This window comes from Dendronephthya gigantea, unplaced genomic scaffold, assembly GCF_004324835.1.
Source record: "Dendronephthya gigantea isolate DGI-Jeju-01 unplaced genomic scaffold, DenGig_1.0 000028F, whole genome shotgun sequence".
Taxonomy (NCBI): Eukaryota; Metazoa; Cnidaria; class Anthozoa; order Malacalcyonacea; family Nephtheidae; genus Dendronephthya; species Dendronephthya gigantea.
Window position 1 is genome coordinate 1,030,035 of NW_021163038.1, and position 12,588 is coordinate 1,042,622.

At 37.5% G+C, this 12,588-nt stretch overlaps 3 protein-coding genes across 8 annotated transcripts; 2 read left to right on the forward strand and 1 right to left on the reverse strand.

Moving 5' to 3' along the window:
- The first annotated feature begins 12 nt into the window (after window positions 1-12).
- Window positions 13-6,853, forward strand: LOC114523584 (breast carcinoma-amplified sequence 3-like). Of its 4 annotated transcripts, none has more exons than XM_028544553.1 (21): window positions 13-215; window positions 357-411; window positions 779-851; window positions 1,167-1,252; window positions 1,351-1,450; window positions 1,530-1,593; window positions 1,676-1,783; window positions 1,860-1,936; window positions 2,009-2,085; window positions 2,301-2,384; window positions 2,554-2,581; window positions 2,669-2,739; window positions 2,815-2,883; window positions 2,985-3,070; window positions 3,193-3,328; window positions 4,004-4,097; window positions 4,172-4,454; window positions 4,658-4,812; window positions 5,048-5,210; window positions 5,512-5,609; window positions 5,845-6,853. In XM_028544553.1, exons 1-21 carry the CDS (start codon window positions 145-147, stop codon window positions 6,441-6,443), a joined length of 2,577 nt encoding a protein of 858 aa, XP_028400354.1. In that variant the 5' UTR covers window positions 13-144; the 3' UTR covers window positions 6,444-6,853. The 4 variants fall into 4 exon arrangements, with proteins under 4 accessions (XP_028400354.1, XP_028400355.1, XP_028400356.1 ...); XM_028544554.1 differs by having other exon boundaries at window positions 1,679-1,783; XM_028544555.1 differs by having other exon boundaries at window positions 1,351-1,432.
- Window positions 6,854-6,940: 87 nt separating this feature from the next.
- Window positions 6,941-8,172, reverse strand: LOC114523585. The gene has a single exon (XM_028544557.1). It carries the CDS (start codon window positions 8,002-8,004, stop codon window positions 7,291-7,293), a length of 714 nt encoding a protein of 237 aa, XP_028400358.1. The 5' UTR covers window positions 8,005-8,172; the 3' UTR covers window positions 6,941-7,290.
- Window positions 8,173-8,247: 75 nt separating this feature from the next.
- On the forward strand, window positions 8,248-12,194 carry LOC114523586 (B-cell CLL/lymphoma 7 protein family member A-like). Of its 3 annotated transcripts, XM_028544560.1 has the most exons (7): window positions 8,248-8,438; window positions 8,846-8,910; window positions 9,121-9,143; window positions 9,251-9,486; window positions 9,749-9,965; window positions 10,047-11,081; window positions 11,272-12,194. In XM_028544560.1, the coding sequence occupies exon 6, from the start codon at window positions 10,392-10,394 to the stop codon at window positions 11,049-11,051; it is 660 nt and encodes a 219-aa protein (XP_028400361.1). In that variant the 5' UTR covers window positions 8,248-8,438; window positions 8,846-8,910; window positions 9,121-9,143; window positions 9,251-9,486; window positions 9,749-9,965; window positions 10,047-10,391; the 3' UTR covers window positions 11,052-11,081; window positions 11,272-12,194. The 3 variants fall into 3 exon arrangements, with proteins under 3 accessions (XP_028400361.1, XP_028400360.1, XP_028400359.1); XM_028544559.1 differs by lacking the exon at window positions 11,272-12,194 and having other exon boundaries at window positions 10,047-11,243; XM_028544558.1 differs by lacking the exon at window positions 11,272-12,194 and having other exon boundaries at window positions 10,047-10,390.
- Window positions 12,195-12,588: the final 394 nt, after the last annotated feature.

The window sequence follows — 12,588 nt, forward strand, 5'->3', positions numbered from 1 at the left end:
AAGACACCAAAACAATCAGGAAAAAATTTCAAGATGATAGACGAAGATGGGTGCAATTATCCATGAAAAAGACTCATTTGAAGGGCATCCTTTTACTAGAAATGACCCTTCGGTAGTTTATCTTACATTTGGCTATATTTTAACATGTCTAACGAGCAAACCCGTCGTAATACACGCGGCTTATCTGGCGTAACAGTTCGGCCTCAACCTGTGAGGTAAGGGTAAAACGTTCATCCGTCATCAAACAATGCTCTTCAAACCTGTTTATCGAGCAATCAGTAAGAAAACGGGATGTAATTTAGAGTTTCCAAGAACCTGCAAAGTGTCCTAATTTAAGATTTTCACTTCATTTTCAGTGATAAATCGTATGTCGAAAGTGTCGTCGATTTTCTTCATGAAGTTGTACCACAGGTGTGAATATTTTGATGCTTTTTGAGGTCACGGCAATCAGAGTATTTACATTGTACAAGAAAACCTAATCACCGAATAGTTTTATTCTATAATTCATTTTTCTGTTCAAAATCTGTCTAGATTTCTATTTTCGTCCATACGCTTGCTGCACAATATATAAATATACTCTCCAATGAACATAACAAAAGACATGATTTTTGACCAAGAGATTTTTGCCACTCCTTTAATGCACAAACCATTTAATTCATGTAGTAACAACCACCCTCTGGGAACAGCTGGGATTGGCATTTATTTCTACTTTCACTATACTATTATATAAGATTGAGATAATATATAATCTTCTTTCATTCATTTGAATTGCCCTTAGGCAGTTGCTGGTAACCATAGAACTGAAGAATATGACCATATCATTTGGGTCAAATTGGAAAAACTTGATATAGGTATATTTCATGACTTTTCCATTCAATATGATAAATAAATCTAACCTGTATTACCAGGGGGTACACTCCCATTGACAAGTAAAGTTGTTTTGTCACACTCTGTTGATTTCGAGCTAATGTTTCAACATGTATGAGAATTACAGCATATCATAGCAAAACAATTTCACTGTTAGTGAGCATATTTGGTTTGATTATTTTTGTATCCAAAATTCAGCTACATTCAACCTTGCCATATTAGGTTGAACTATAGCTGAGATTGTCAAGTATGTAATATATATTTGAAGAAATCAGCTGATACCTTGAAGTTCATTTCAGATATTGGATCAAGGCAAAATGAATGCAATAGTTTACTTTTTGTCATTCTTGGCTATAGTAATGGTTATCAAATTTGGCATGTCAAGGTTAGATGCACATTGTCATTTCTTCTGCAAGCTAGGTCTTGTTCTGTTACCCTGTACTCTTGTTGATCATCAAAATGCTTCTTTACTATTCATTGTAGTCTAATGGTGAGGCAGAAGAGGTAGTGTCAATACGTCAGGGGCCGGTAAAAGTTGCAAGAATTTTGCAAACACCTTCGCATAGTATGTCAAACAGAAATTGTATGTTCATCTTAATGCATTCTCTCTCAATGCATCAACTCAGTACATTACATAATTTGGAACATTTGAACCAATTTAGATGACATAGAGAGTGCAATCTTTCATAATAAGCGACCTCTGGTGGCTGTCTGTGATGCAGCCAGGTACAAATTGAGTTTAAAGATGACAGACATGGCAACTGTACAAATTTTACAACCATATTTCTTCGTTTCATTTTGAACACAGCAGTCCTTGTCCTTATTCAACTGTAAAAATGTGGTCTTTGGCAACAGGAGAGGAAGTGAAGACAATTGATTTTAAAACTGAAGTTTATGACATCCAATCTAACAAACGGTGTGTATAAATTTGCATGTTGTTTTCTCACAAGATCGATATTGTTTATGGCCAGGGTGTTTTGTGCCACATGTAGGGTTGTTGTTGTTTGTTTGCAAGAAAAGATAGCTGTCTTAGATGCATCTACATTAACAAAGAAGTTTGGTGTTACAAGTGAGTTCATTGCAACTGAATGAATATTAATTATGATGCGCATCCTGAATAAAATCAACCTGTTGCTTTCAGATTGTTTTCCAGCTTCTGAACCAAATGTTAATCCTGTATCTCTTAGCTCGCGCTGGCTAGCGTTCGCTGATCGCAAGGTAAGATTGCACCAGATTTGAACATTACAGCCAAGTGGATAAATACATTATCATTCTAGTAGTTCAAGGCTTCAAGCACAAATTTCATTGCTTATCCTAGCTGTGACTGTTTTGAGATCATTTTTTCTAATTACAAGATCATTCATTTGCACCAACAAATAAACAATTCATTTATCATTTCTGAGAATCTTGGATTAAATATCGTCCATATTTAGCTGTTACCCATCCACCAATCAAGAGGAGGTGTTTCATCTGATAAACAACATTCGTATACATCTGCCGTTTTCAATGCAGCGAAGGTGAGTTGGGACAAAATTTTGTACTCTAATTTGCACTGTTTGGCAAAATGCTACAGTACAACTCCTAGGTCCTGAGAAACATTCCATATCTGGCTGTATCTGACCCTAATACTGATCATCATGTGTATATAGGTATGTAATATTCGTATTTTATTTCTATTTTTAACAGACGCTTTCAAAAGGATTATCAATGGTTGGTAAGTAAAATTCGTTCATCCAGTGCTATATTTTGTGTTGTGTTTTTTTTCTTTGAACATGACCCTAATGGTAAAATATTTTCCTAGGAGAGACAGTTGGTCGTTGGGCGGGCTCAAACGTGTCTGACAACCAGGGTGAACAGCAACCATTGAATAACGTAAGTCCGGAATTAAGTTCCGCCATAATAAGAGCTGGTTATAAATTTAACAAATGTAAAACATCATTGATATAGACCGCACATAAATCCATTGTACCTGGCATTGTAACAATCATTGATATCGAAGGTCATGACGAGAACGAGGTAGCTACGTTTTATTAAAGTTGTATAAAACTACAGTATTTGAACGAGCCACTGGGACTAACAAAGATCGCAAACTCAGTGTTTTGTTGTATTCAATTTAGAAGGAAGATCAGCTGAGAGAAAGAGCTATGGCACATTTTCCTGCCCACACGGGACAGCCTATCGCTTCGCTGGCGTTTGATCCGAGGTAAGCATTCTTTAGTCTTTACGTTGATCTATGCTACATGTATTATGTATTATCAGAGAGTTCAAGGTCCTATCAATTTCATATCAATTAACACGACATTTTTTAACTTCCTCACGCTGTAGCGGATCTCTGCTATTCTCCGCGGATACATTTGGTCAGAATTTCCACATCTTTCGCATCCTACCTCACCCCATGTGTCCGTCGCTTGGTTCAGTTCATCATTTGTACATTCTTCATCGTGGTGAAACCATGGCTACGGTATGGGTTATACATTTAAATATGATAGAGCTATCCAGTATAAAGTTAGTTTAGTTTAGGTTTCCTCCTGTAGTAACACTGGATGAATAAAAGATGATCCCTACTGGACCTCTAGGAAGAACAGTTTAGAACTGATAGAGCTATCCAGTATAAATAAAGTTAGTTTAGTTAAGGTTTCCTCCTGTAGTAACACTGGATCAATAAAAGATGATCCCTACTGGACCTCTAGGAAGAACAGTTTAGAACTGATAGAGCTATCCAGTATAAATAAAGTTAGTTTAGTTTAGGTTTCTTCCTGTAGTAACACTGGATCAATAAGAGATGATTCTTACTGGACCTCTAGGAAGAACAGTTTAGAACTGATAGAGCTATCCAGTATAAATAAAGTTAGTTTAGTTTAGGTCTCCTCCTGTAGTAACACTGGATCAATAAGAGATGATCTTTACTGGACCTCTAGGAAGAACAGTTTAGAACTGATAGAGCTATCCAGTATAAATAAAGTTAGTTTAGTTTAGGTCTCCTCCTGTAGTAACACTGGATCAATAAGAGATGATCTTTACTGGACCTCTAGGAAGAACAGTTTAGAACTGATAGAGCTATCCAGTAATTATGTGGCTCAGGTTTTTTTCATATGAGCGCATTCAGGAAGAGGTAACCTAGATTTCATTACTTTAGGTATGCAACGTGTCATTCAGTAACGATGCTCGCTGGGTTGCTGTGACAACGCAAAGAGGAACATCTCATGTCTTTCCAATCACGTCTTACGGAGGTAAGATCAGCTTATGGTGAGTACACCGTAGTGAGAGACCTTTATGCTTACCCAAACTCTATCATATCCCAAAGGTGCGGTAAGCTTACGTACACATAATTCAAGCCGCGTCGTCAACCGTAGCAGTCGATTTCATACAAGTGCTGGCCTGGAAGATCTCAAACGTATCGCGTGTGGCAATCCGACGGTCCTCATTCAACCAGGCTCACCAAGTAATAGTCCTACAGGACCATTAACCACTGCTAAAGACTGTCTTTTGGTTGGGAAGAATGGTCTGGTGAACCCTCGTATGCCTCCATTGCCTCACCCCGATGTTCTAATACCTTACATTCAAGTCAAACTGGGTGCTTCTTCACGGTGAGTTTGCAGGCTTTAGAGCATAAAAATCCCGTTTCACTAATGAAAGCAGTCTTCGCTATGTGAAATTATAATCAGACAACTGCATATTACAGGAATCAAACCTCAGTCACAGAGATGAAAGACACATGTACTAACCACTGTGTTTAGTAGAGTCAAACTGGAAGCACTCTTCTCACATGTGTATATAAATATATTTTCAGAGGAAACACAGCAGGTAATAGTGCTTGCAATTCACCTACTAGCATCGGCCGAGCGAATGGCTTCTTCTCAACAGAACCTCTGGGTGGAGCTACGATGTTCGCTTCATCCAGAGCCTGGATTGCGGGGAACACAAATCCGCCCAGCACCAGAATAGGTGAGTGTATCTAAGACTACGTCCATTCGTCCAGTTTAGGCGTTCACATGATAAAAAAATAATAAAAATTTGACCTATTCGTCCGTGTTTCCACGAAGAAACCGGACGAATTTCAGCACGGTCCGAAAAACGTCCAGTCCCGTGCACTCGTGAACGTAGTCTAAGACATTGTTCACACTCCAGTCAATCATCTCCGTATAAAGTTCTAACGTGAAGTGCTGTTTCCCGCGCACAGATACCTCCCGTCAGTCAGCGGTACATCCTCTTTTTGTCGTCAGTAACTACGGAAATCTGGTAGAATTTAATATTGAAATACAGCCGTTGAAAAACAGTCCACAAAGTGAGGATATGCCATTTCAAGCTTTGGCCGAAGGAAAAGGAAGATGGCTCTTTTGCAGGTCGGTAGACTAGTGCATCTTTTTTTAACTTGATCAATGGGGGGGGGGTTCGATAGCCCACCGCCTGTATTCTGAGATCTCATTCACCCTCATTGAGTGGGGGACCTCAATTGACACATCTTTGCTCTTCCTGACTGGGTCTCTACTTGTCTGACTTCGGGTTTGATTTTGCATGTTCATACCATCAATCTTGCCATCGTCAGCAAGACGAACTCTCTCAATGCTCAGCAGAAATGAAATCTCCGTGTGCCAAGTGAACTGCTAGAATACTGTACAAACGTAAATGTTTCTTCCCACCCAGACATGCGACAATGCCAGAGAGTAAAGGTCTGCTTTCCCAGGATGAGATTTCTTGCAAAAACATGTCACAAATGAACAAGCCAAAGGGAGTATCTGACGGTTCGTACATTAAATATGATATTATATATTTGCTGCAAATTTATATTATTGCTGTGATATATTATTTAATGTTATCTTAAAGTATTTCGTTCATTTGCCTTGTATATTTAAGGTTAGTTCATATATAATATCTTTACCTATTTTTTTGTTTCACTGTGAATATGTGTTTCGCAGAATAAATTTGATCAGCGGAATATTTTTATCTGAAAGTATTCTGTTCGTATTTTTGGAACAGGCAGTCTAAAAGAAAAGAATGTCGAAAGCTCTCGCAGCAGTGAGAACCGTGCAGATGATAACTGGCTTGCAAACATCGAGATTGAGACGCACGCACCTCCCCACAGGCGCCTTTGGATGGGCCCGCAATTTGCCTTCAAGACCTTCCAGCCCCCGGGCACCTCCTTAACAAGCGGCAGCCCGCCTGAATCAGGCAGTGCCACCATCAAAGCTCACAGACAAGATGAAGACACTCTTGACTTATTGACTGAGGAACTGGACCTTCAATCCCTGAGGATTCAACCGGTCCGTTCTGACCCCCTACCAACACCCAAATCCCGATACGTTCTCGCCAGTAGTCGGGTCCCCTACGGAGAGAATACGATGATCGTCGATAATGGACCCGAGAGCTTGACGGACATTTACGCGTCATGGCCGGAAGACGTAGGAGAACTATCGCCAGAGAATGGGAAGCTGATTGAAAGTATTGCGGATGCTATGAACGACACACCCCAAAGATCATCCGAGTCTGATAACGATGACGTATCTATATTCCCAACAAACTCGCCCCAGGTTAGTCCAGTGAACTCGTCTTCCAGCTTGTCACCAGAGTGGAGCTGACTGGGTAGTCTTAGTGGGGGGAATGGGATTTTGCATGTCATATATTACAGTAATACAATAGCCTCGTTTCCATTTGTTACATATCATCTTCATGGTAGATTATCATTGTCCTAGGGCTTGTTTTTACCGTGAAAAAATCAGCTAATAGTTTGTCTTTAACATCACTTTAACATCCACAAGCTACACTGGCATATTTTAAAAATATGCATTTACACTTGTCTTTCACAACTGTCACCTTTTGTGTTCATAATTTTAGCTTGAATTCAAGCATGCCTTGTTTATCACTAATCCAGAGTTTTTATAAGGCTAATGTAACCAAAATGCACGTCTGTAGTGAATATATTAGAGTTTTGTGTACAATGAATGTAAAAATATGAAAATGTTTATAAAAATCTGTATATGTATGTATATAAAATTTGTATTTAAAAAATCAGAAAAATATTGTTTGGGTTATTTTAATTTAGGGGAAGTACAATGTGATTTTATTTATGTTCATAGTCAAATAAAAGCATATTTCTTATACTGTTCTGTTTGTTTTAAGGTGGCTTTACATGCTTTCTAACTGTATAGTTAATTTTGTTAAGGTGACTCTCTTCAGTTTTTGAGAAACTATTAAGGTGGCTCCCAATTGCTGTCAATGCATATTTTATTTAAAGTGGCTTCTGGTAGTTTTTTAATAGCTTTCCAAGAACTAATTACTCCCATAAAAATTACTAATACAAATTTCTGTATATTTAAATAATCATATTTTTTATTAATGTGCCATCACTTAATTAAACCCTAGTTGCAGTGCACTTTCCAATCTCATTGGCATACACACACTACCTAGTTTTCCATAACTGTTCATTTAGGAGCCTGTTGAAATCTCCAATTCACTGAATAGTTTATAATCAACAGTTTTGTTATATTCATATAATTTCTTAAGGCCTATTGTTGCATGAGTGTAGATGGATGTCACAACATCATCATGAATTATTCTGTTCTTTCGATGCTTCGAACGGTGTAGAATTTCATTCAATGAAACCGGAGGAAGGCAGTTAACATGTATTTTATATCCAGTTTCTTTCAGTCGTTCCATGTATTCAATCAATTCTTCCACCTTTACACAGGTTCCCTCTGCAACAAAACTTATGTTCTGCATCAGGATCCAATCTGTTAAACTTATTGCAATCTTTCTAGCAAGTGGATAATAGATTTCGACCTTGTCTGCAGTGAATGCATCAATCGTCCCCATTATTGCATCTGTGTCTACATATGCATAACTTTTGTACTTGAGGTGATATTTAAAACAATTTTCAATAATCGTTGATTTTCCGGCACCCATTGGTCCCAGGACAAATATAGCATCTCCCCTTTCCTTCACATTGTTAAGTTTACGTTTCCATTCCCTTTCAACGCGATCCAAAACGACCTGGTTAACACAAGCCACCGTACTGGAATGAATGCCTTTTACAACAACTGTTACGCAAGGCAAGAAATATCTACACTCGAACCATGTGCGTTTTGTTGGATAAAAAGTATTAAATATCTCTGCTACACATAATTTCCGTGATAGATTCATACGTTGAACTCTTGCTTCAGTCGTGGGGCTTGTTATTCCTTGGTTTTTCGCACAAAAAAGACATCTGTTTCATGGTTATAAAACAAACACGAGCATTATTTTATTAAAACATCCTCCATGCTCTTGCCACAGAGCTCTTGCGGGTTACTTTCGTATAATTCTCGCTCCAGAGAGCAACTTACGGTCAGTGGTCAGCCACATTTGCTCACGACAAGTTACGAACTCACTCCGAACACTCTCCGGACAAAGAAAGCACCACTTTTGAATGAAGTTCACGTCTGTTCCTTTAGAAGTTTTTCGTTTTTGTCCACGATTTTCACAGTTTCCACGATGAACAGAAGCGGAGTATCGCGGTTAGAAACGCGAAGCACGAGGGCAAATAAAGAAGAACTCGTCAAACGTGTCATGATGACAGTTGAACGCGTTAGAAAATGGTAATCAAAATGTTTATCAAAAACACATGTCATTTTCATTTGTGATTTATGACATGCAAATGTTTCTCCCCATTATTTGTTTGGATTGTGAAATATTCTGTTGTGTTTTGAAATAGTGGATCATTCTAACTGCTATAGTACAGTGTGCATTGACAAACTTACTGTACAAATAAATTAGATTGCTGAATAATTTTCTACCTGCCAGAGCTTGCTCTTTCAAGCAAGATCTTGCCAAACAGCTAGCCTGCTTCTTCATTATGGACACATGATAATTTTTATTTGAAATTGTATTAGTTACTAAGCAAGCTGTTTCACTAAGCTCAGTTTCCAGACCTCTTAATCACAACATGAAGAGCCATTGAAGTTTCTTTCTTAAAAATATACTTACCTAATGCATTTTAATTCAGGGAGAAAAAATGGGTTAATTCTGATGCAGAGGGATGCACATTGAAAATCTATAAATGGGTGCCAGGTAACAAAGTACAGCATATCACGGATATGTTTTGTGGGATGATTAAGTATGGCTGCAAGAAATATTAAATTGTCTGTCTGTGTATGAAAATTCTTCTCAATACAAAATGTATATGTGAAGAGCTAGTATTTTAATGGTAGATTCACTACCTTAATATACCACCATGTCTGTGTAATTTTGAGGTGATTATTTCTTATGCTTTTCATTTAGTATCAGATGATGATTTAAAAAAGGTTGGTTTTTTAAGATATTATGTGTCTTCTGATATTACTTGTGATTTCAGCTTGTATACTCAATATTCTGATGGGATAAAACCTCTCCTGTGACCAATCTATTCTAGGTGAAAACAATTCAAAATAATTTACCACCTGGGATTACAGACAGTATGTCTGATACAAGCAGTCCCCTACCAGCAGATGACAGTAGTCTGCCAGGAAAGGACAGTGAACAAGCGCAGCAAAATGAATTAAAAAACAGTTCAGAAAATGCCAAGGGCACTGGTCTGAATGCCAGGCAAATAGGCAAAATATTACAAGATGAAGGAGAGGATAGTAACCATGCACCCTCAGTTGCCAGGTAATTCTCAGTTGTTTAAAAGTTTTATGCTAATATAATCAATCACTGCCATATGCTTGGGACATAAGTGTGTGAAAATATATTATACATTCATATTTTGCATGTAACAAAATAGAATAGCATTGTCACGTGTGTGACCAGAGAATCACTGTTTGTGAAAAACACTCATTTTCCCTACATTTAAACAGTTCAAATTCAAACAGTTTTCTTCACAGTAGCTATCCCTAATGAAACCTTCGTACCTTTGCTTGATTTGTTCCAGTGAAGACAGCACATCAATCATGTTTCACCTTGGTATTAATGTTGTTGGTGAAAATGAGGATAGTCGCCAAAGTTTTCAAAGTATCACTGATAGCGAATCCTCAGAAACTAATGCAAGAAAGAGTCCAGCATCAGAACCATCGCATATTGTGATAAATGATACATCAGGATTGTTTAGCATAACTGCCCCCTCTGGAGATGCAAACACCAGCAATAAGGTACATTTAAATCTTCTGTTTGTTCCTAAATTTTCCTTGCTAACATGCTAGCAATTAATTGCTATTATTTGGATGTCTTAGAGTGACGAACCACCAGCAAAGAAAGCAAAAGAATCAACCTCTTAACATGTGTCCATTTTCTCAGAATTGGACTCATTTTTTCCAAGAAAGAGAAACAAAAGATGTCTAAAGAATATCACGTTTGAAAACTCAGGATTTCATCATGTATTGTAAAATGACTCGTTCAAAGCAGAGAGCGCATACAAAGAGCAAACTGTTTGGAATATATATTTGCGATTTTAGATTGTATATAGTGTATATGGTCACCTGGAAAGTAATTAGCATACGAAGCGTATTAAATATTCATGACGTAAGAATATATTATGTAAAGTTAATGACGTCATATGAATAGGCAGAAAATACAATATGGCGACTCGAGGAGAAGAGTCAACGAATCCTTTTGGCGACAATCTCGATGATTTTGAATTTGATACAGCACTCAGTCGGCTTGAACAAACGCAGAACAGAATCCTAGGAAGTACTTCTCGCTCTCTGGGGCTTATCGAAGAGTCTCATCACATAGCAATCAAAACAGCCGAAGAATTAGACCGACAGGAAGAGGCATTGTATCGTACAGAACGAAACTTAGATGATATGTCTCGCAACATGACAGCAGCTAACAGGCATATCAAGTCGGTAAAGAGCGTCTGGGGCGCTATTGGGAACTACTTTAGTAAACCAAAAGAAGACACGAGTGTTAAAAGTGAGCCGATGAAGACAGAGGTACCTCAACGAAATTTAAATATCGATGCTGATTTGAAAATAGATTACGGTGAACGAGACTATCTTAGTGAATATGGTGGTGGCAACAGAGGGAGAGGAACAGCTGCTTTTGAGAGGCAATATGATAATCATTTAGGTGAAATTTCGCGTGGGCTAAGCATCTTGAAAGACGATGCGTTAGTTTTGGGGCAGACTATTGATCGACATGATGACATTATCACAAGAGTTCAAGGAAAGGTTGAAAAAGTTGATGACGAAGTTGGCCTTGCTGACAGGAAAATAAAGAAGATTTTAAGAAGTTGATTTCCTTCAAGAAAGTTTAACGATTTATGGGTCAGTTTTACGAGGTTCAGATATGACTTTCACTGCTGCATTATAAATAGTACTATAAGGAAACATAAACCAATAAAATGCTATATTATTAGATCGTGTAATTCGTGTTTGTAAATACAGATTCTTTACATTGGTGAAAATTACATAATATTATGTCATTATTTAACTTGACGTTCTATAATTTTTGTAGGTTGCTGACAATATCCAGGACTTTGCTTTAAGGCAATATTTTTTGGACAATATTTGTTGGACTTCGCTTTAAGTCCCGTTTACACTTTTGCTGCAATTTTCTGTGTGATTTTCTTCTTTTGATAGATGTGAACGAGTGATTAGTTGCGAATGCTCTCATGTATAAGAACTCTTATTTGAACATAAATCATGACGTAATTAACTGATTCACTCGTTCACATCTATCAAAAGAAGAAAATAGCACGTAAAATTGGAGCAAAAATTAGACTAATCAGCAAGTTTGTTTTCATTTTCAGTAACCAATAGGAATGCATAAATTTTTACCGCTTTCAGTCAGTCGATCCTATGAAAATTTTGTATGAATATTTGACAGATTTTTGTCATTACAACTCCGATTTCATTGACGTTTTGGCTAAACTGAACTGAGCTCGCGATCAATGATAATCAGAGATACCATTCAGGCTAAATATATCTTATTCTATCGAAAACAATGATCTTTTTTAAACTCATTCAATTCAGCAGACAGTGGTTCAAAGTCATGTGTCGTATGTGCGCAATAATTTAACTATCGATTTGATTTCTCTCTCTTTGAGTTTGTCGTCTTCTGAGAGAGAACCAAAAGACTTGCAAACACAAATCTTGCAAAATTTAGGCAATTTAAGTGCTCGGTTCAAACTTTCTGACTGTTTGAAATCAGACGAAACGCCCTCCAGTCAAGCATCAGTTGTAACAGTATTTGAAAGCATTTACTGTCCGTAAATCTGAAATTACTAAATATAAAACATATACCACACGATATAAATATAAATTACCTTTAAATTATCGTTACCACCAGCAGGCCAGCGAATAAGGGTGTAGATAAAAGGCGGGCGCGGAAGCGGACTGGCGGACGCGGGCCGGCGGACGCTGACTGGCGGACCGAAAGCGGTTGTATTATCATATTTTTTAATTATTAATTATTGTGTTATTAATGATTATGTTATCACTTATTAATATATTATTTTACTTTTTGTTAATTATTAAACCTACTATTTCTTAAATATTCTATGTGCTCTGGTAACAGGCAAGCTCTAATTCCTTGTGGTATTTGCACAAGAGGGGGTGCAAAATATGGCTTGTCTTTTATTTCTTTAAGCATTCCCGGGAGTTTCCTTTAACTCCCCGATCATAATAGGGCCTATTGGCATAAGACACAAATCACTAAATCCCAAGGTCCCAATTTGTTCGAGAAATATCCCACAGGTTTTTGAGTGCGTTAAAATTTGACGCTAATATTACGATTACATGATAAACATATTAAAACGAATTTTGTTAATTA

Bases quoted from the DNA above. Each gene is read 5' to 3' on its own strand.
- LOC114523584 (XM_028544553.1), top strand. From the start codon at position 145: ATGTCTAACGAGCAAACCCGTCGTAATACACGCGGCTTATCTGGCGTA. The intron at 216-356 runs GTAAGGGTAAAA...CTTCATTTTCAG, and splicing joins GTTCGGCCTCAACCTGTGAG to TGATAAATCGTATGTCGAAA. The intron at 1,937-2,008 runs GTGAGTTCATTG...TGTTGCTTTCAG, and splicing joins AAAGAAGTTTGGTGTTACAA to ATTGTTTTCCAGCTTCTGAA.
- LOC114523585 (XM_028544557.1), bottom strand. From the start codon at position 8,004: ATGAATCTATCACGGAAATTATGTGTAGCAGAGATATTTAATACTTTT.
- LOC114523586 (XM_028544558.1), top strand. From the start codon at position 8,335: ATGAACAGAAGCGGAGTATCGCGGTTAGAAACGCGAAGCACGAGGGCA. The intron at 8,439-8,845 runs GTAATCAAAATG...ATTTTAATTCAG, and splicing joins GTTGAACGCGTTAGAAAATG to GGAGAAAAAATGGGTTAATT. The intron at 8,911-9,120 runs GTAACAAAGTAC...CTTTTCATTTAG, and splicing joins AATCTATAAATGGGTGCCAG to TATCAGATGATGATTTAAAA.